The sequence below is a fragment of the Brienomyrus brachyistius genome, chromosome 10 (assembly GCF_023856365.1).
Source record: "Brienomyrus brachyistius isolate T26 chromosome 10, BBRACH_0.4, whole genome shotgun sequence".
Classification (NCBI taxonomy): domain Eukaryota; kingdom Metazoa; phylum Chordata; class Actinopteri; order Osteoglossiformes; family Mormyridae; genus Brienomyrus; species Brienomyrus brachyistius.
Window position 1 is genome coordinate 252,837 of NC_064542.1, and position 23,496 is coordinate 276,332.

The following is a 23,496-nucleotide window of genomic DNA, read 5'->3' on the forward strand; positions in this document are numbered from 1 at the left end:
TCAAAACCAGAGGGGGGCAGTATGTGGCTCTGTGGGCTAAGCCTGTGTGCCTGTAATCAGGTCACTGGTTCAAACCCCATCTCAGCATGTCTGTGGGTCCTTGAGCGAGGCCCTTAACCCCAGCTCCCTGGGCGCCCCAACAGGTGGCTGTCCTTCACAGACAACTTATTCCACAAAAAAGAGCAAGTTGAAGGAGGAGTAAAGATAATTTCCTCACAGAAATCAATAAAGCATTTGTTATTATAAAAACACATTATTGGCAACTGTATTATGCATTTTGAATGCTTTATTAAGCTCTCATCTATAGTGCACAATAGATACCTTTATAATGCATTATAGTGGTTGGTTATAGGCATTAAGGATGATTTGTACTGCATTATAAAGGTGCATAATGCACATGGCTATAATATGTTACTGCTTTTTATAAATATTTATAGCCATGTTTATAATGCTTTATGATTGCATTATAATGCATTATGAGTATTTATAAATTACTAAAAACGTAAGCATAAGTAGAATTCTTGTTTACTCCTCTGCTGGGTCATTCACATCACAACACAGCACCATTTTCGCAGAAATAACTCGGAAGTCTTCGATGAAATCTGTCAAAGCATGTTTTAATCCTTTATTTTATACGTAAGTACATGACATGCTGTCAGAGAGTATTTTGCTTCATACCTTCAGAGACCCCATGCTCAGCCATGTTCTCCTGCAGCAGCAGCTCTGTCCGCTCAGAGCCCCCGCTCAGAGCCCCCGCTCGCTCGCTCGCCTACCTGCCATCTTGTTTCTCACTCTCCTTTCAGGCGTGATGGTGTAAAGTATCGATCTCTCAGCAATTGCGCAGATTCCTCCCAATAAATCTCATATCCCACAGCTTTTCAAAATCATTCCCTTTTATTTGTATTTATTTGGCAGATGTAAAAATGAGGTAAATAATACTTAATAAGTTTATAGCCACAAAGGAGCCAAGTTTGGAGTGAGATTACGTTAGGAGGGAGACGTGTGTCTCACGGTCAATGCGTCAGACTTGAGAGCCCTGCCTACCGCGCTGATCAGATCTTGCTTTTCCATTTCTACATTTTCTGGCCTCCATCTGTGTGTGCATCCATGTAATAACATGCTTGCAGTGGGATCAAATGTAACTTATTTTGGAATTTACCTGGAAACAACAAATGCTATTTTCTGATTGGCTAGTAGGTAGCATAACTCGGGACAGCTATGACCTCTGTGGAAAACTCCAACCCGTATGCCTGCACATCGTCCAGTAATTCCATATAACGGGACACCTTGGTGGGTGTTATCCCTTACTTCGCAGCGTGAGAAACACAAGGTGTGGCATGTGAGCGTGTGAACTGGTCGAAATGCATGTGTCTCACGGTCAATGCGTCAGACTTGAGAGCCCTGTGTAAACCTTCAGTTGCTTAAGCTGCCACTGCTGCATGAAAAAAAATACATGTAACATCTAATTACTCTGTAACATCACAAATGGTAATGATAATAATTAAAAGGGGGGGGAGTCACGATTTAAGAAGTGGTCACAGCAGGAGTCGTTCAGGAACGGCTTCTTTTAAGGCCTGCCCTGGCATGACTGTGCATTTCCACTCATTTAAACAAATGGCCGTCGAAACGCTCAAATTAAATTTGCTGGTAACAACGCAATTACCGACGCAGTGATGAGAAAAGGAATGATGGTTATGTGCTGTATAATTTAATAATGCAAATTGTTGTGTCTCTTTTTTAATGCATTGCCCTCCAGAGCGACACAGAAGCAGAACTTTATGTAAAGAATTATACCCCCCACCCATACAAACACGCATACATATCCCACTTCACTGGTTTTTAAGGGGTTGTTGAGTCATCCAATGATTCCTCTGGGAATCTACATGGGAGGTGAATTTAAGAGAAAAAAAAACAGATGGGTGCCTTGTTTTTCAAGAAACTCCAGTATCAGACATGGAACAGACAAAGACTTAAATGGCCAGAAATGCATCTTTCATTACAGTACCATAGCTTACAGAAGCCAAGGATTTGCTGACACTTTGAGCAGAAGCTCTTTTTTAGCTATCTGAAGGGAAAAAAATTGTTATGTGTTATCTCTAGGGAGATAACTAAAATACATGCTCCAGGTCACATTTTGGGACATGGTACGATTTCATGACGTGGCGCAATTCAACATGATACTGTCACCTGCTTTGACCAGATTTGCTGACTCGTATATCTTCATTCAGTCAGAGTGTAGTACAGGAAGGACGGCTCCCTGCTTAATTTAATTAGCATCCAGTTATTAGCTGATGAAGTCCGCCTCATTGTTGAGTTTGTATTTCTTTAGGAGAGGAACAGGAAACACAAGGACGCCTGTCTCCGGCTATGCTACGGATTAAAGGATCGCAGTTTTTTAGCTAGTAAACCATTTTTAAGGAGCTTACGAAATTTAGTTTAGACATTTAATTTGTTGGTTTAGACGTTTAATTTGTAAGCAGCCATTTTGAGTAATTCCACAAGAATAAAGCTGTGATAATCTCTCCGAAATGCATATTATTTGTGTGAAACTTTTCCATCTTCAACAAGCGTATGCAACCATTTATAAGAGCTGGCCCTGGAAAAAAGTGCATTTGAACCGCTTCTGTAATATATTTGGTAATGCATCTGGATGGGCCTTGTGTTTAGGGGAGTTTCAGCCAGCCTGCAAATCGGATTAGCTTCGGGGGAGTGAGGTCTTTACGTTCTGTGGGGTGTACAAAGCGATGCCTGGGAGAGCGACGCTATCCTCTGCGAGGGACTCTGATCCCTCCCTGGTGCTTCCCGGTCCAACCAGGAGGAAGAGAGCACAGGGATGTGTTCAACAACGACTCTGCTGCAGCGTGGAGATTAAACAGGGGCTTGCAAGCTGCATTATCAAGAAGACCTTATAACAAACCTGATCGTGTGGGTCTAGAGGCAAGATGACCTTCAAACAAATAATGTTCCTAGCAAGCAGGATTAAAAAAAAAAAAAAAAAACTCATTTAACTAAGTCTGCGAAAGTGGAGAAGCTCATTGCTATTTCACTATGACACAGAGTGACTATGTTAATTTCGTAGGTGTGCTCAAGGAAATATTATAGCAAATAAAATACCTTTTGGAATTTTATTATGACACCATCCGTCTACTTTCCAAGTCACATCAAATGAGGGTCTCTGTGATCTAATTCCAGGATCCAGAAATGAATTCCAGGAACTGCAGAAAATTCACACACCACGGATATCGTAGATTTGCCAACTCGAATAAGCGACAGTTGTTTGGGCTGTGGGAGGAAATGGCCAGAGGAACCCCAAGCGAAAACAGAGAGAGCACGCAAACTCAGTCCACACGGTATTCAGGACACGGACTGATCTGGCAAACTGGAAGGCGTGAGGTGACAGCTCTACCCACTTAGCCGTCGTGCTACCCCCGGCAACACAACGTGACCAATAAATGCCAAATAAACTGTGCGGTCTGATTTATAATCTTCACAGATCTGTCTTCACTCAGCCCAAGGGTGCATCGATACATGAGAAGAATCAGTGTTATACAATCTCATGTACAACGAAGCCAGAAAAGTCTGAGGTACAGACTTTGGGTAAAAGTTAAAAAAAAAAAAAAAACTATATAAATCCGTATTATGAAATGTGACTCTGGTGAGGATGCATCAATGAGCACAGACTAAAATTAAATTTAATGCTAAAATTAAATCCGGGGCACTAATAGCTACTGCTCAGTGCCCCTGAGCTGAAAGTTAATGTAAAAATATTAACGTGAACAATTAATTCTTAAATCCTGCAGAGATGGCTGCAATATATATATATATATATATATATATATATATATATATATATATATATATATATATATATATAGTGCGTTCCATAGGTGCATGCACTACACAGACTCCCACACCGCACACCGACTGTGACAAACACCAGCATCTCAGAAGAACAGATATCGCATTTCAACCCCCCAGCTGACTGTTTAGCTGGGATCATGTTATACACATTAGCACTGGCAAACAAAGACGCCAAGAGAACATCCTAAACGGCTCGGCCGAACAAAGATGCGGTAACGCCGTAATGCAATTACATCCATGCTATGCACTTGTAAACGCAGATCACGGGAAAAGAAGACACAGTGTCTGTCCGTCCCACACGATGTCATTTAACCACGTCGAAAATAACACCGAGGCTCCAATTATGTAACCAGGGAAATGTGATTTCTGTCACCGGCAAGATAACACCGTTTAGTGTTAAAAAACAGTACTAATTGGAGTCCGGGTTCAGAGACAGCATGGGTAGGAAAAAAATAAAGTAGGACATTACAAACAGTATTAGAAACAGTACATGTGCTGTAAACAGAACCTCGCTCAGTAGTCGATGAGGTTAATACGGAAAATACTCATGGATGCTGCTAAATCGTGGATATGTAACTGAAAACACGCTCACAACGCGGAAGGTCACGAGTGCAATTACAGATCGCCATCGCACAATATTCCGGCGATATCCCTCCGGAGCGTTTCCGCGGCGGTCCTCCGTCATGCAGTTATACAGCTTCCCCGTTTGCAGATAGTTAGCTAGTCGAGTGGAATTTCATTTTTCACCAGGGACCCTCTGCTGACAAGCGCAAATCGGAATGATAAATCTGGCCGCCTCGAACGCAGGCCCCCCCCAGCCTTCCGCCTCGAACGCAGGCCCCCCCCAGCCTTCTGCCTCGAACGCAGGCCCCCCCCAGCCTTCCGCCTCGAACGCAACCAAACGGACAAACTTCTGAAGACGGCGGCTTGACCCTTGGGTGTCTGTCTTACACTTCACCGAGATTCCCCCCCACCTTCTCCTGCCCCAGGACTGCCCCCTCCCCACCCCACCCCCGACAGATCCCCCATGCAGCCTCAGAGCGTCTGTGTTTCCGCATCCACACACGATCGCTCCTGCGCTCACCCCACACTACCGCTTGTTACAGTGACCCCAGCGGCATCCTCTTCATTTGCCCCCGGGCGAGACCGTGACGGTAAGGTGCACGTTGACCCTGCTGGAATCTCAGGGCCAACCAGCATTGTGCGCCTGAACCAGCAGGGGGCCAGTAATGGGCCACGGATGAGAACAGCCAGTGATGAGAGCTGGTACCTCATAGCCTAGAAAAACACTCTGGATAGTCTTGGATCTTTCATGCAGCAAGACAAACATTCAGCAGACCTTTTAGACAGTCAGACAGTATTCAGAGAAAGATAGAAAACAACACAAAGTCTTATAATACTTGTAATATGACATTTATAATGTTGAACTACAATGATCTTGCGTATTTTTGTACAACGGAAGTATACATTCCATTGTATTAAAGCTCGTTGCCTGTGAAGACAGTGAAGATACAACAAGGCCTGCCTATTTTTAGTTATAAGAAAAACATATACATGTTCTTTACTGTGGCTTTATTATGAGAGAAAATGATATATCTGGTATCTCCGGTACTGTAATTTGTTACAAAGGATCAACACTTTATTTACATTTTTGTAGGATGCCGTGCGGATCAACCTCTTCCATCTCCGAGGGTTTGCTTCGTAATGAGATTTCACACTTGGATTGTCTATATTTTATGAGCAACTTGGCACAAATCCAGTAATTAAATATGTCCTGGCATCTGACAAAGAAACTGAATGTGCATTATTGGACTAGCAAAATTTACAGTCATTTTCACAAAATGATTGGACCACATGACAAAAAAGATTACTGTATGTAATGGATGTATCCAGTAATTCTATTCAAGTACACAAGTATTATAGGATTTTATGGAATGGAATAAAATTATTTAAAAAAATAACCGTCTCTGCAGTGAACCAAATTGATCTATAAATTTCATAAATGATAAAATAAAAATGTTACAACTTGCTTATAAAAATAAAAACCAATTGTAGGTAATTAAAGGAAATTTATTGTATTTAAATTGCACGGTGGAATATTCTTGTCAGTCAACAAAACTTAATAAAAACAGAATTTAAGCAATATAGCAAGCTTGCAATATTACTTTTTAAAGACTTTATAAGGAGTTAATTACTAAAGAAGTTAACATATCTGCCAAGATATTATATAACAGTAAGGCGGGTGGTGACCATTTTGGCATGAGGTTCTGTGTATTAAGTAGCTAAACAAAGCTGAAATGAAACGGACTAATCGATCTTCTATATCTGCTTCAAAAACGTTGTGCTGAACCTGGAACCTATCCCAGAAAACATATGGCATGAGGGGGGAGACCTATTGGTATAGGAGAGTGCGTGTGTGTGTGTGTGTGTGTGTGGGTGGTGGGGGGGGGGGGCAACTTGAAGGTTTATTTCTTTCTTTTGGGGGGGTGGGGTTTGATGCCAAGTTAAATATTTATAAATATCTCCCCTGGTTCCTATACCCCTGAGGGGACACCCTGGATGGGTTAAAAAAAAGCTATAGATAAACAAACAACATAATTTCTTAACTGACTCGTTGCTCACTTACTAGTCTCTTGACAGGTATGTTTTTTAATTTTATGACCTCGCTATCGCAGTGCAAATCTCCAGCTGTAAACGCGAGAACCACACACAGGAAGAAAAGACCCAATGGCTGCGGAATCGTTAGATCTGACGTGTGAGACTCCTATGTTCATTTTCAAAGGCTTCACTCTTTCACACCTGACTAACATTTACAGAGTCGGTTTCTCGTAATTCCTAAACCAGCCTCAGATTTTGGTGAGTCATTTGGTTGCAAGTCATCTAAAGTGAAAAGATGTCAGGTACATAGCATGGCCCATTCTCTCAGCATTTTAATGTGGACTGTCATTTTGGATTACCCATATACTACTACGGACGTTAAAGAAAGTGGTTTTGTCTTTCCTCTAACATGTGAAATGGAGTGTTTCATGGCCTCTCGCTGCATCCCAAACCCTCCACAGGCAGATTCTTCTACCTATGAGCCCGGCCTTCATATTTTTCTCGAGTATGTGCGCGCTTGTGTTTTCACGGATGATCACTCCCTTCCATGGACCATGGAATACATCTGAACAAGAGGGGCATAAAGTCATATCAACTTGTCTGTTTGCTTTTGAAAATCTCAGACATAACCTTCTGCCTCTTCATTTTTTCCCCATAAATTGTCAGTCTGCTCATCTCACGACACATTTTTCTCTTTGGCCTCGCAGAGCAAGTTGACATTTAGCTGACGCTGCCGATGACGTCAAAATAAATGCGTCCTAAAAATGCAGCTGATTGGTAGATATCAAATTCACACTCAGTGAATAATCAATATCATTAGCCTCGACTAAAAAAAAAATCACATTTTTGTTTAAAAAATAAATATATATCATTCAGTCTTTTATTAACGCTTCACCAGTTTCCAATAAATTATTTGTAAGTAATTTTTTCACGACCATCTTTAACACTGCATTCTTAGCCGTGCTCCAAGAGTAACACAGGCACAGCTCTGTATGGCCAACGGTCCAGGCTCCCGGTGGAGCTGCTCATTAAAGTGACTCGACATGCCTTCCTCTTTGCTCGTCCCCAAGCGCGGCCATAAAGAGGGGCGCCTGCTGAACCTGCAGCGACCTGCGGACCCAGCTGTCCGTGCTGCGATCAGTCACGCTCCTACCCGAGCGCTAACCTTGCATCTGCTGGCCCCCCTACTCCCATCACCAATCGGGCAGCTTGAAAACTCTCAGGATGTGATCCATAAACCTTTGGTGCCAGACTAGGAACAAGGAACTGGATGCGATATTCAGGCAGCTCTTTCTAAGATGTATAAGGTCTGCCTGCCTTGGGACCATGTCAGCTAGCCCGTGGGTCTTTGAACTCCGGGAAATTGTCTTATTATCCCCAAACCCACTCACCCTGTTCTCTGTCACCATCTGGTTTTAAGTACTGTGGCGTTTCGTTGGCTTTTTGTTTTACCGGGTACATGCTGAACGTGGGACCCTGCTCAGGCAGCACCGGGAACAAAGCAGCAGAACACCCTGGTCAAGATCCCGCCCGACCCACTGGAGGACAGACAGACAGACACCATGGGCAAGGCAGAGATTCCTGTTTGTCCAGCCACATGCTTCTGAACTACAAAAGGAAACTAAAGTATCCGGAGGCAAAATAGCGAGAACATGAAGTCTTCACAAGCAGAGGGGGGCAGGATTCGAACCACCAACCACTGTGGTGCAACATTCAGTGCATGCATTTAAAATTCAAAGTATTTCACATTGAACCAGACTCATGTGGATCATTGACATTGGCCACAAAAGGCAGACGTCTGCGTTGAACAGGATGTCAATCTATTCACCAGCCCATCCATCTACGTTCTGAATTAAAATGCCATCCAGGCATTAAAATTTTCCTACAAAATCCCGGTGACTTGACAGCTCTGCGTCCTACAAGGCTCTCCTCCGTATTATTTTTCCGAAAACAGTCAACAAAGATCGATGACTCGGTTTCCAGCACTCTCAACCGACAATGGTCATTTGGTAACCGTATTTGACAGTTGGTGCACTTTCAAGTTTCGCCGTGTCAGCCAGCAGTGACAATAAGGAATCGCGTTAACTCAAGGGGACGGGATCTTGTATACCGGATAACACGATAGCTATTAAGCGGCGGACGGATGATAGCTACTGCCGCGATAAAGCTTTTTTTCCCCTTTCTGGTAAAAGGGCTGTTCTGAAAAGGAAGTTGCAGCGGTTCCTGGGGGGAGGGGAACTCAGTGATGGGGCTTGTACAACAATGTAAGACCTGTTTCCTATAAGTCCATGTCGCCTTGCGCTGGTTCTGTACCGCCATCTGGTGAGATCCGATCAGAGGATCATTTCTGTAGCAGCCGTATGGGGCTTTGTGGGATATGTGCTGGCCCGCGATCAAGCAGGGAAAAATGGGCAAAATCTCATTAACTTTAATGTAATTTATACATGTATGTGGACCTTAATAATGCAGTAGAGTTGTGATAAATGCGTAAACTTTTTAAAAAAATAAATACTTGGCCACCCTTAAAACAAAAAAGTTGATTCACTTTTATTCCCTCAGACAGCACACAGAAAGTATACTGTAATATTTCTATCAATTTCAAAATAAAACAAATATAAATAACCTTTCTTTATGTACTGCACTCAACAGCAAAAGTAGATACTACCGGTCCGCTACTGGTAATAAGCATTTAAACCATTTTTACTTGTAATTTCTTACTCTGACATTTATTTTCTGGGTTTATTAATAATACAATTAAATCACATTAAAATGCAAACTAAAAAAAAAAGTTTGAAGTAACTGCTATCCTTAACTTAATGCTCATTCTGATCACTCATTCACTTGCAATCACACGGCTGGAGACTGGTAATGAGTTTTCAAGTACAGAGTACCGTTTTCCATAAGCCATCTTATTTCATGTGTAAATCCTTCAAAATATAATTTTGTTCATACGCAGATGAAAGCACTGATAGGTGAATGTCTCTCAAAATGAAAAGAATAACACACAACTTTATTTTTCAAAGCGCAGCCTTAAAACGTACAACTAATCCCTAATCTTTTTTTCCAAAGTTTTTTGATGAGCAGGTGTGATTACATCTGATAATTTATCTGCCTCATTTCCGTGTTTCCTCTCTGAACAGTTGTAGCGAGGCGAATAGCCGTCTCTGAATCGCCCGTACAGAATGCTGCCTGTGACTGAATAACTTTTTCAGATCCTCCTTGACCCTCCACTCGATAAGTGTTTATGGAAAATGACTGGAGGGATAATACAAGATAATGACACGTATTGAGATTTGCTATTATAACAGCTGGAAAATATCATTGCATTGCTATAGTACCGATCAAAGGCTCAACTGTGACTGGCTCCGAGGTCAATTGGTATGCTAACACCGACACAGCAGGAAATTCATTCATCAAACATTTAAAATGAAAAACAATTAACGGACAGTATATCAATCTTGTGCTTTTATGAAAGTCTTGAAAGAGGGTGGGGGAAACATCTGTATTTTAAAACGGCCGAAAAAGCTTAATGAACTTGTGAACAGTAAGCCACAATTAAGTTTGATTAATTCTGACAAATATGATATTTGTTCATTTGCTTCAATAGATTTGTTTTTTGGTAACGGTTGGCCATCTGCTTCTTTGTTTTGCTAACTTGCAGCATCTCCTTATTAATTACTTATTTTCCCTTTTGCTTTTCCAACTGACTTCAAACTAACTGTGGAGAGCGGGAACTCAGAGATTCAGGGATCGGCAAGTTTAGATAGCAGTTAAGCAAAAAAGATGCAAGATACCTCATCTGTAACAAACAATAAGAATTCATAATGGGTTTTGCAAAATGAAAGGTATATATTTCGGAATTTTTAGTGTTTAGTGGGCTAAGATCTCTGTCATGTAAGGTGCCCCTAGAACAGATGGAAATTTTAACATTTGGGAGGTGATATGTGGCTCATCAGTTTCTATGTCTGTGACCAGAAGGTTGCTGGTTTGAATCCAATCCTTGGCAGAATGGTCACAACTCCATTTGAACACTTCAGCAAGGCTCTTAACCATCTGACATGCTCCAAGGGTGATGGATAAATGCCTGACCCTGTGCTTAAACCCGCAAGCTTTGCCCTCGCCTGGAGGTATGCCTGTAAGTCTCGAAGGAGTGAAAGATAGAATATGTACAGAATAAGAATTCCAATGTACTTGTGAAAATAGCAAATAAAGGGTTAAACCTTAAAGGGGGGTCAGCTTGTAGGGGCCAAACTATAATGCTGCTATTTATGATCCCTGAATCCACCGCACAAGTTCAAATGCCAGCCTTCAAAAGGGGGGGGCAGGGACCACATTACCAAGGTGAGAAGGTGACCCCATCATCTGTACCGCACTTATCACATCCTGGTACCTGTCAGGCTCCTGAGGCCTTTCTGGGAGAGTGCCAAAGGGCGGACCGCCCGAGAGACGCATCCCCTCCCCCCCCCAGCCCCCAGCCGCAGTATGGCATCAGTGCGGCTCCCCACCTGGGCTCTCATGCACGCCTGCTGGGGCCGCTGCCATCTCCCCGCATTCCCTCAGGAAGCTTCCGTTTATCATACGTTTGATCCTATGTGCGACAAACAGCCGAGGGCTCTGAATTTTTACAGTTCATTTATTAGTGAAAAAAAATCCAAACAAAGAAACACAATAAGTTTATACAAAACCAGGACATCTTCATTGGGAAAATCGAATAATCAGGAAATCGTACATTCCATGCAACCTATGGCTAGTTTACTTCGTTACTATGTATGACAATTTTTATTATGGTGGAGTTTACCATCTTTCATTTCATGGCAGATTCTACTCTGACTGTATACCTTGGAAATAAAAATCCTTGAATCCTTTATTAGAGAGTGAATTTACCGATGAAATCCCTGACACAAATACAAAAAAAAAAATAAAAAATCACAAACTCTTCTTATTGGCCCATTTGGCAAAGAAAATAGAGCAAAACAAAAACAAGAGCAAATCAAAAAGCATCTGTTTACATTATTTCCCACTTGCCTGTCAATCAGGGAGCCAGACAGACTGATAAAGGGAGACGAGTGACTAGTGAGACAGTGACTGAATAGCTCCCTCCAGCATCCTTAATTGATTCACTGCTTGATTTAGCGAAGCATGAGCCAATCTCATCCTTCATAATCTGGCCCCCGCATGTTGCTTTTTAATGAGAGCTGAAGGGGGAAAAAAGAACGGATTTCTCTCGAATCCCAGGTCAGAAGTCGCGGCTCACCAGAACCAAGCCCAGCGCGTCGATGAGGTGTTTTCCCTTTTCCTCTTCATTGTTGTGACACCTCTTTTTTTGTGTGCGTGCCCCCGAGTCGAAAATGTCACTTTCGGTCAGCCAATTAAACGGACTAAGAGGTGGGAAGCGGAGGCGAACAAACAAGGATCAAACGCGGAGGATGGAAAACGAGCGAGAGAGGCCATCAACAAGGACGCAGGACCGCAGACGTCTCGTCTGCTGAGGAGAAAAACTAATAATCTAACGGAAAATAAATATATATTTCCCTTAACCCGAACCTTTGCTTGTGGTCTCTTTGTTGCCACACTTTAATCGAATGTTCTAGCTCAGTATCAGGCAGAAATGTTATTTTGTGTTTGTGAAACAGTTGAGCCGGCCAACAGACGTACATGATGCTTAACTCGGCAGGTACTAGGAACCTTATTTGGGGGATTTCTGGTCTTTTCAGAGGAACTGGACTGACATTATTCAGCAATGAGATGGCAAAAAGAAAAATGGTAGCGTGAAGCTAGCACATCTACCTCCAGACTGCGGTCTGGATTATTGGGGGACTAGTGTTATCGAAACGGAACACACCACTTGCTGCAGGAAATGAGGCACAGGTGGAACTAATCAGTCCGCCCCCATCCACCTCACACTTACGTAACCACCTTAGCGAGAGTATATGGCAAGCTACCTGCACTTAGCAAGCTATCACTTTTAGCTAGCCTAGAGCAGGTGACGCACAAGTCACCAACGTCCCATTTCACAGCAAAGATGTCCCCTCCCACACGCCGTGTCTCGCAGGTTTGCCGCGCAGATTCAGTGGACACAGTCCCTTAATCATCCCTCCAATGATGCTATAACAATTAGCCGAAAAGTAAAATGTACAACTCTACTTTAATGCATTAGCCGGTCTGTGCCATCAATCATTGCTAAGTCAACGCATAGTCAGATGACAAGCCAAACTGCCGCTTATTGAATTTCTCTTGCACGTCTTTCCATGGGCTCTTTAAGGCCAGAGCAGCAAATAGCCCCCGGCTTGCATGTTTTGGAGATCCATCAATACCTACCTGACCGAGTTAAGAAAATCAAGGCAAAATTACATTTCATGTCCAGGAAAAATACAAAAACTCTCAAGTCAGCCGAGGATGATAGATACACAAGCAGCCGGGAAGGTGAGCATTTTCACCACATCTTTATAGCCGTTCTCAGACTTAAAACCAATTTTTCGGGGGTTAAAAGTTAAATACATAAAATCAACCGAATCAATGGTTAACAATGTAGAAATGAACCCCTTTGAGATTTAGGGGCCTGATCGCTCTGGAGGCAGTGAATTCGAGTTGGGATGAAGTGCAGCAATTTCCATCCACAGCTTAATTACGAAATCAGCATCCATTGAACGGGTGCAGAGGCTTTTCGGACTTGACAGGGGCTTCGTCTGAAACTCATGAAGGCAACATTTACATGCAATCAGCGGCCCCAGCGACTCGCAGGTGCTTCGCTACATTTTCATAAACTGACCAGCTGCTCGGAGCTGGAGGATTGATAGTGCGACTGTGAGTAAAACAGAGTTTTACCGTAATGATTTGTTATGAACCTAATGAGTCACTAAGTGATCTTGCGTCCCTCGGATGAATGTGCAGAGGCTTTACAAATGATGTGTTTGCATACCGCAAAAAGAGGTTACAACACGGGCCTGTTTTTTTGGCCGGCGTCCCCTTCGCATAAACACACGATCCAGTAAACAGGGGATCAGAAATGGGGGAGACATTTGGCTTGAGCAGAGGCGATGGTTAACTGTTGTCAGTACTGTTGGCAGGCTTTTGAGATATCTGGGGCTTAGCCTCAGTTCTTGAGCTGATAGCAATGTTGTTAAAGCATCTTCATTGGGGGCTTCAGTGACGACACTGACTGTTGCTGGGGCTGGTCAGACCTGCAAACTATTATTGGCAGTATGACGACTATAGAGAGAGACAAGCAGATCCGCAAAGATGATCCACAATCAACTGGTCCTTCAGATCCCCAACGCGTTGTTGCGGTACAAGCTATTGACCGCCGAATATACCCACAGTGGGGACACCTGCATCCCTTGTGCCATCACATGTCTTAGCAGCCTTCTGTCACCACAGCCTATACACCCCCACCCTCCGTGGCTGCTCTCATGAAGCTCATTCTCTTTCATGGTTGTGGCTTAAGGCATCTGCTGTCATGCTGTAATGGAATGAGTCAGTGATAGGGGGCCCAGATGAAAGGGGATCTGTGGAGGCTGAGAGTCATCAGCCGATAAAGGATAGCGACCTCTGGGGCCCCGCCACACCGCCGACGTGGGCGGGGCAGACTCAGGGGCGGTTTCCGTGGAGAGCGGCCTTGCAGGCTGCTAACGGAGCCGCTCCCCGTTCAGTTCGTGCCAGATACCAGGAGGGGGATGACATAATATCAAACGCTAATAACCCCCCGGCACTCCTGCAGTCACCACACGACACGCCGAGAAACCTGGGCTCATTTATCTGCTCGCGTCTTCCTCAGACGGCTCCTGGAAATTCAGGTCGGAGGAGTTCAGACACTGGAATTTCCCTCTTAAAAATGTTTCGAACTTTAAAGACTAATGATTCAAGGGCTGTAAATAAATGATTTTTGTTTATACTCAGTTCCACTAAAAATTTAGTTATGTGTAACGGACTGCTTTTTTCCCTTTGCCGTAATTAATTAGAATTCTGTTAATTGACCATAAGGGGAAAATGAGATAGGAAATAAAAGCAGTGGTCTAAGCATGCTGCACTGGAGTCCTGTTTTATTTGTTAGGATTTTTTTCTTCTTCTTCTCTTATTATTATTATTATTATTATTATTCTGCACTAAAATGATATGGAGAGCAGAGACCATAAAGCGTAGAAACACCAAATTTAGTAGAGTGGTGCAGAATCCCCCCCACTACTCAGGCAAGCAAAATCATACCCATCGGCCTGATGGTGGCGCTACAGCCCAATGTTTTACATTTTGGCATATATCTCCAGAACCATGAGTCAGACAAACAAAATAATTATTTTTCCAGACATTCCCTGGCTCATGTCAAAAAATACTGCAAATGGGACTATGAAGCTCTGCCTACGTAGATTTTTTTTGCTAATTTGCATAATCTACTTTTTTCGAACTCGTTCTAGACCGTTCAGGTGAATCTCAAAAAATCTGACCTGCAGCATCATGCAGATAAAAAAGCTCTCTGTAGGATTTCGATCAGGCAAATCGTTGCAATGCTACAGGCATGGACGTTTTGCACTTAATGACCAACTTCTCATCAACTGAACATCCAGTTCTCACCAAACGTGCTATGTGTAACTAGTACGATAATCTGAAGCCACTCACCAAATTTCATAAAAATCACCCAATAGAGGGCGCTAAAATTCAAAATAGCTTATAACTCAGAAACCATTGGACAATAGAAGAAGAAATATTGTATATATATATATTTATGGGCAGATAATCATTTAATAATTGTTCATATACTCATTAAACATGGCTTATGATAGCCAATCAGATTTCAACAGACTATAACTATCCACACATATGACCTAGAATCGTGAAATTTTAGATACCAGTCAGCCTAATGGTGATGCTATAGTGATGTGTTGCACATTTTGGCCCATATTATCTGAACTATGGGTCACACAAAGTAAATTCTCTTTTCTGCACATTCCTTGGTTGCGGGCAGTCATATTTCCTATTAAGATCACCAAACTCTGCCCCTTATATCTTTAGTTAATTTGCAAAATGCACAAAATCGACTTTTTTTTAAACTTAAACTGTTAATCCGATTCGCACAAATTTTGAACTGCAACATCTTGAGACCATTTAGAGAAAAAGCCGTCTGTAGGATTTCGATCACAGTAATTGTTCCGATGCTACAGACCAATTAGTTTCTTGGACGTGGCCTGTCTGCACATAATGAGCTATTTCTCATCAACAGCACATCCAAGTCTCACCAAACTTGCTAAGTTTAGTTGGTGTGACATTCCAAGATGACTCTCCGAATTTCATAAAACTGAACCAATGCATGTACTATAACCCAAAATAGTATTTAACTTGGAAACCACTGGACATAAAGACATGAAGTTTTGTATGTGTGTTTGTGGCCAGATGTCCCAAGAAATCATATAATAAAAGTTTGTCTGCTCATCAAACATAGTTAACAACAGGCAATCAAATTTCAGCAGGCTATAATTACTCTTGTATATCACTAAGAATCATGAAATTTGGTGCTATATTCCTTCCGCTACTCAGACGAGAAAAAAAGACACAGGTTGGACTTATTGTGGTGCTGTACTGCCCAAAGTCTCCAGTCCCTTATAGAGTAAAGTGGAAATTATAAAGTCATACAAACACAAAGTCCTTCCGTACTTACAACACATTCATTTACAGACATTCTAATGGAACATTTCTGGCCAAAGTGTCTATTTATGCCATAGTATTGGACCATGTTAATCTCCGCCTGCAGTTATATTTATATGTTTGCTACCCTATGAAAATTGAGAATGTTCTGTGGCATTTTATTACATCCAACGGACGAAAATGAATTCTTCAGTGGATAGCGTACAATATTATGTAAACAGTATTTCATATCGCTTCAAAAACCAGTGTTTTCACACTCTGAAGGCAGGGGGCGCACTACGGTCTCGAGGTGATGGATCTGACGTCGGGTGGTTAGCGTACCAAAACAGGGAAGCACGAGATTTGTTTTCATGCCCAGGATCATTATCTGCGACATGGATGTGTTCAAAGCAGCTGGCGACTAATAGATAAGCTCTCAATTTTTCACCGGAAAAAAAAAAGAAAACGTTTTCTCATTATGAGGTTTACTAATTTATAAAGTGCAGTAGAGCCAGTAAGCGCAAGGGTAGGATTCAGACAGCAGGTCTTAAAGATTGATTACTCTCCCACTGGTGGGCGGATGAACGTGATGAATTTTTTAGGGCCTCCGATGACTGAAGGCATCGCGCGCGCTCTAAAAGTTTTACCTAGAATCACTAATCTAGGTCCACGAGCGAGGGACTTGCCCGCGGTTAGCGCTTGGCCAGTTAAACACCATTCATCATGTGACCTTGGATGGTCCTGCTATACCGAGTACGTTGTTGCAGGGCTTTTGTGGGGTGGCGTATTCAAAGAATGGTACCTACAAAGCCTGGTGCATCAGCATCGTTCTGAAGAGCGTCGTTGCCTCACACCCGGTGGAAGCACAGCTATGCTAATGCCATCAGGAACTAGAACTTTCAGATGCTGCTATAGTGCCTGTCATTTCATTCAGGATGTACGTATGTAAGTTTGTATCTGTCTGTCTGTCATATCCGTAGCTGTCTGTCCATCCATCCATCCATCCATCCATCCATCCATCCATCCATCCATCCATCCATCCATCTATCTATCTATCCATCTATCTATCTATCTATCTATCTATCTATCTATCTATCTATCTATCTATCTATCTATCTATCTGTCTGCCTGTGTGTCTGTCTGTCTGTCTGTCTGTCTGTCTGCCTGTCTGTCCTTGCCGCTGCCCCGTGTCACTTGGGATAGGCTCCAGGACTCTGTCTAAGGTAAGTGGTTGGAGGATGGATGTAAATGCATGAATGTTTGCTTTTCTGTTGCATTATCCTGTTTTTAAGAAGCCTAGAATTCCCTGGCAACCTTTTACCGGAATCAGAAAATGACTTTTCCGCCTACAGACACAGCATGATCAAATAAAGCATCAGCAAGATAAACGTCTGATCATAATAATGACAGAAAAGTCGCCCATTTAAGAGAGCTTTAACTTAGCTGGTAAGACACAATGCGACAAAGTGCGAATTACATGCTACAATTATAATTAAAAGTCCAAAGAGTAGACAACCTACAACAATAAATGCCAAATCAGTAGCTTTGAGTCGGTCCACTTCACTCTGCCATACAGCAGAATCCTCTGAACACTATGTAAGCCATGCTGTCTCTCATAAATGTTAGTTGTGACCGGGGGTGCAGTTAATGCGTTTCTCATGGAGGAAGCACAGCAGGAACAGTTCTGACCTCTAGACATGCTAGTAAAAAAAGAGAGCAGAACTTAAAAATTTAAATTTAAAATTAAAACTCATTCGTCAAATGCAGAAGAAGTTATCCCAGGATGAACCCAGTCAAGGCCAAACACAGGAAGTGTGTAACCCAGATGCAGGAAGTGACATAGAGAGGTGGGGCAGCTGGGGCCACGGCACAGGAGGACTTACCTCTGGGATTGTTGAGTGAGGCCTCGGAGGCTTTGCCCCCATCCCCACAGTGGCTCTGGTCGAAGGGCAGACACTGTTCCCCTGTTCCCGCTACCACCTCCAGGTTCTTGGCCAAGTCCTTGGGTTCTATGAGAGTCTTCAGCCGGTAGACCCTCCTGCTGCTGGTGTCCGACAGGTACAAGGCCTCGTTCATCGGGTCCATGGCCAGATAGTACTTATGAGCCGGGCTGGTGCTGTGTGACACAGAACCATCCGGTGTTGGCAAAAACCACTCTAAAAACTAACGTGCATACAATTATCATATACATTCATTCGCAGTATTTTGTTATTGAGATGCACGGTGATGCTAGCTTATCGCTTGACGGACATTGCAGAGGACATATGCTTTATTGCCAAACGCTTAACAGTCGATCCGGGCTTTATTATATATCGCAACACTGCGGTTTCTTGCGTTGCCTCCGAGAAGTGAAATAAATGGAATATGGCAACGAGGCATTCAGAGATACAGGGAACAAGGCCCCCTGTACGGAATTCATCACCGCCACGGGTGCCTTGTCTCCCAATTAGGTCCATTAGGAGATATTCCCTAGCCTGCACATACGGCTGCGCATTAACGAACATTAAGTGGGTTGGGAGAAGAAATAAACTCATTTCTCTTTCTTACACATATCTATTTACTTCAGGTTCCTGCTAATTGTGAGGGACCTGGCCGTAATCGCGGAAAAGAAATTAATTTCAGCGTTCGCATCATAATTCATTATTACTCCTCCCCAGTGTCACATGCATTTTATGCAATTACCAAGCCTATTAATATCTATCTGCCTGGCCTTGTACAGGGGATGTTGACGGAAAGGACACACTCCATACATGCACACATACGTAGGACTAATTAGAGGTAGCGCAGGACACACTATGACATACCCCGTAGACTTATTATAATAATGGCCCAGGCACATTTACCTCCTTTAATGGCCCTATCATGGCTAAGAAAAATTGAACGGTGACTAAAATAAACGTTCAGGCTATGCGGCTGTTGTGAAAAAAGTTGATTTTGACTAAAGGCTGCTGGCTAAAATCCCACAAGGATTCTTCACATAAACCGCTACAGTACGTATTAAGCCCCTCCCACCCCCAACAGGTGAACATATAAGCTGTAAAATCTTCTTAGTTCATAAATAGAAGAAATGGCTCGAAAATTGCAGTTTTTTTTTTTGTTGCTATTTTTGATTTGATTTGAGCAGTAATATCATTTTAAGGATGTGCAGATAAAATAATAACACAAAATGCGGCTTTAAAAGCTACGGATACGAGCGGCAGATGTGAACCCACGGGTCCAGCCGTGTCCTTCGCCTCCTGCAGTATGTCTTTGTGTTCCGCATGTTTTATCCTCCTGATAACAACCTTTTCTCGAGCCGTTTAACTACGTGTAATAAAGCAGACGGTAAAAGGTGGAAAAACAATGTGGCAGAGCCTTAGGTCACATCACGTGGCACCGACAGGCTGAAAATCACAGTGGACTAGAAAAAACAAAAAAAAACAATGAAATAAAAGCATTTCGAGAAGAAAATAAATAAATAAATAAATAAAGCGGGCGATTCGGATCTTTTCGGTTCTGCACTCTGCATTGACACCTACTGCGGTCTGGCACCTTGTTTTCCTGTGGAGCAGATTTCATCTGTCAGGATCCAAGGTCAGCCAGACCCACTGTGTTATCATGCCCTCCCGCCGTGGGGGGCCCTGCCTTCCCTAAACACACATTAAAGTCCAGCTTTGTCTCAGATATGCAGTGCACTCCCAAAGACCACCCTGCCTTCCTTTAGCGACACGACAACGTTCCTAATCCTGGCCCGTCCGAATTTTGGGTCGATAGACCTCGATATCGACAGCCGTCCATTCGCCCTTTTTAAAGAGCATGAGAAAATCGTTTTGCTGGGGAAAGGGTACAAAATAAAATGTTTCTTTAACCAGGATGCTATCGACCCATGGACAGACAACCCCAGCAAGCAGCGGAGGAGCGTGACCTCTTACCTGTGCCTGATGTCCCTGTTCCTGGTGGCATCACACCCAAGGAAAGAAAAACAGAGAAAATATTAAGATGAAAAGATAATTTATTCACAGGAAAAAACACAAATTCCTTCACATGAAATAAGATCTGTCTGTCGGTGACCCACTGGGATTCATTACCATGATCGCTTACTCGCGAGCGAAACGGCACCTTTTGTTTTTACTTTTAAGTGGCATTCAAAGTCTTCCCTGAGCTTATGTACAGGTTGATCCTTGCACCCACCCCCAACTCAACCGGACCTCAGCAGAAAGCAGATGGAATCGATGACAAAAACGTGCTTGTGGGCGAAGGGTGGGATTAGAGAGATCTCGTTAAGCCAAAGGAACCTGCTCTTGAGATACTTGGCTCAAAGACCTGTCATAGGAGTCAATTAAGGAGCTACCTCTGTATGTTTTAATTGGTTAAAAACTGAACTTTGCTGCTACTGTAGCTACTTAACAATCAAAGTCGCCACACTTTGTATGTACAGAGAGAAAAGCAAAATGCAAAAAATATTTCATCCATTAAACATGGCAGTATTGGGCAAAAAAAACCAAAAATAAAAATCATGTTTATTTTTTTTTAACACTGTGTTAAAGCTTTATGAGTAAAGTAAAATCGATCTATTCTCAATAGCGACGTTGCTTCAAATCGCATTTAATTTCATATCTGTGAAGTTAAACGACGGGGGTAATTTTAGGGACGGCACAACAAATCGATTTTATGTCGGGAAAGAAGATGAAAAAAATCGTTAAGCTCTTTCCTGACTCCAGAAACACGTGTGACGTAGGGAAGGTCCGGCAAGTGACGGTACCTGAGCTCGAGGATGTTGACGGAGAAGCCGTTGGGGAGGATGCGGCGGACGAAGTTAAAATCGCCGACATACACACTCCCGTCGGAGCCACAGGCTACAGCTACGGGAGCGAAGAGCTTTTGTTCCAACGCGGGGCCGTTGCAGCTGGGACAAGGAATGGTGCGATAGTTCCCATTACCCATCACCGTGGTGATGACCGGAGGCTGCTGGGATATGAAAATGTTCTCGCCGTTCCCTTTGTGCAGGATTCCTGCCGGTACAAGAATTGCGGTCATAAATGCTGAAAAAAAACTGGAAAATGAGAGATGTATCATTAGCATATGCATAACACAGAGACGATAACAGCAGGGCCGCAATTCAGCCGCTTTTAAATTACGGCGCACTCTTCTGTAAATTATCTTATTGTTTGCTGGTGCTGTATTTAAAAGGAAGGAAGTTCGTGCTAAAAAAAACAAAGAGAGAGACGGAATATTATAGTAAAAGAATTTAACAGAAAAGCTCATGTCGAGCAAAAACCAAGCCTTGTTCCTCAAGGTCAACGCTGTCTTGGATACAGCGGCAAGGAAATGGCTAAAGATACAAGAAACATAAGAATGTGTCAGAGGTGAGTCTTTGACTGAATTATACAGTCCCGGCTTCTTTGGTCATAACCAGTTATGTGAAAGAACACTGTGCCAAACTGAAAGCGTCTCTCTGTTCACATAACGATAAAACAAATGGACTGGGGGTGAGAGCAAACATACCGCTCTGCAAGTTCAGGATGTGGTGCTTGTCCAGGGACCATCCCCCCAGGTTCGAGCCTGTCATCTCGAACCCTTGCAGGAGAGCCGTTCTCTTCTCCCACAGGATGAAGCCTGGGCAGCTCTCGTACTCATACCCCACGGAAACTGAAACGAAAAGATGAGGCCATCGCCGGCGGGGGGGGTTCTGTTTAATCGCATGTTTGGGTAATGCAGGGGAGAGGTATAAGCTGCGGGCGGGGCGCCAATTTAATATCGCATAAAAATCTGAGATTACAACACAGTTCCAACTCTCTTCAATGACATGGGAGACCACAGCAACAGGGAATATTTTTAACGAGAGAAGCTTCTTGTCCTGCGGTAAGACAATAAAAAGCATTTTGTCTACCGCAGATGCCCTGATACCCCAACTGCATGCTGGGACTCAGAGAACCCAGCACAGCCCCAGAGAAAAACAAAAACAAGCTGCTAGTCACGATGTCTGAAGTAAGCAGACCTAACGCATGAAGTGCTGAACTCGGGGGGCGTTTCCCGCCTATCCAGGGTGACCCCGGCACGGCTGCGTCGCGGGGCGACAGCAGGTCTGTGTACTGTCAGGTTTGAGTTCCCAGGAGCCCGTTCCCTGATCACAGCCCCCGCTGGTGGCTCTCTCCCATGGTTACAGGATTACAAATGCCTGCAGGACACACTGGGTTTCAGGTTGCAGCCGAAGTGTCCCGCTGCTGTCATCTTGATAGATCTGGCTCTCGGCCTTGGCCTTCGAAATGAGATACGGTTTTGGAATTCGTACACGTGTGGAGGGGGTGTGTGCCAAGGCTGGGACGTGGATGCGTTTTAATTTCAGGGGTTAAAAACATGGGCGTCGGTCCTTATGAAAGCTCTCGGCCCTGCGTGTGACTCACAATCTAAGCAGATATTCATGCCCAAATGAGAATGATTAATACAATTATTTCCAGAAGCCAAAATGGACCAGAGACCACATACATGACTCATATAATATATTTATAGCCTTTTTGGTCATTGGCCGAAAACAGCAAAAATAATCGCAATAACTTAAAAAGCACCACATATAAAACATCACCATGTTCTACTAACAATGGCATTTCATTTGATAGATGGCAGGATGCAGAGTCATTTAGAGATGCCTCAAAATAAATCGCTAATGCATTTTAAAATGCATTTTATGCGATTCTGTTTGGCTAACACAGCCAGAAGGTGGAGATTAATGGAGATTAATGCATGACCAAAGCTACCTCACAAACACTCCGGCTGTCGCTCAAACACGGCGCCACATAACAGCGCAGAGCACGAAACACTGGGCAGCCGCCCTGCTGCTGTACTACTTCTGGTTATTCAGCTACTTTCTATCTCTTCTCATCTTCCAAAAACAAAACATTTTTGCCACAGAATTTCTCTCCCAAATATCGCAGAAAAAGCAACTTAATATTTGTTTTGCACATTTCACAAAGGATCTGTTCAAAGCTCCGGTCCAGTCAGGACCGGCTCTAGCTAAAGGCAGAACAGTCAATAGCCTAGCGTCCTAGAATTACCTGTGTAGCAGAGGAAGTGAAATGATCATCAATTTTCTTACTGGGGGGTCCCAAGTAAAGCTTTGCCTAGAGTCCCTGCGAAGGTAAAGCCGGCCCTGAGTCCAGTCATGCTAAACCATCATGGTCGAACCGGAACGGCATACCGGCAATTCACCTGGCGGACTTCTACACCCGGCAAATCACTTGCTGCTGATGGGAACCGTTCAGATTCCGCCGACTACCTTGTTCCAAATGCCAGACTGCCAGCAAAATTACTCACTAGGGAAAATTGTCGAGTCACCTTCGATTCTTCAGACTGTCTGGATTTTTCATTTGCAAAAACACGCAAGCGAAGCATTTCTGCTCGTACATTTGTACCCCGTGAAGGCAAGTGTCAGTTAATGTAAGTGTGACT

General features: G+C 43.3%; 1 protein-coding gene across 2 annotated transcripts in view; it reads right to left on the minus strand.

The window, feature by feature from the left end:
- The window catches only part of LOC125750029 (teneurin-1-like), a 190,753-nt gene that overhangs the window by 26,090 nt on the left and 141,167 nt on the right, over positions 1 to 23,496 (minus strand). For both annotated transcript variants that reach the window (XM_049027261.1, XM_049027259.1), the window contains exons 19-22: positions 21,556 to 21,699; positions 20,813 to 21,062; positions 19,983 to 20,003; positions 17,955 to 18,187 (exon numbers count right to left, since the gene is read on the minus strand). In XM_049027261.1, the coding sequence (XP_048883218.1) occupies positions 17,955 to 18,187; positions 19,983 to 20,003; positions 20,813 to 21,062; positions 21,556 to 21,699 (648 nt within the window). The remainder of the gene's footprint in view (positions 1 to 17,954; positions 18,188 to 19,982; positions 20,004 to 20,812; positions 21,063 to 21,555; positions 21,700 to 23,496) is intronic.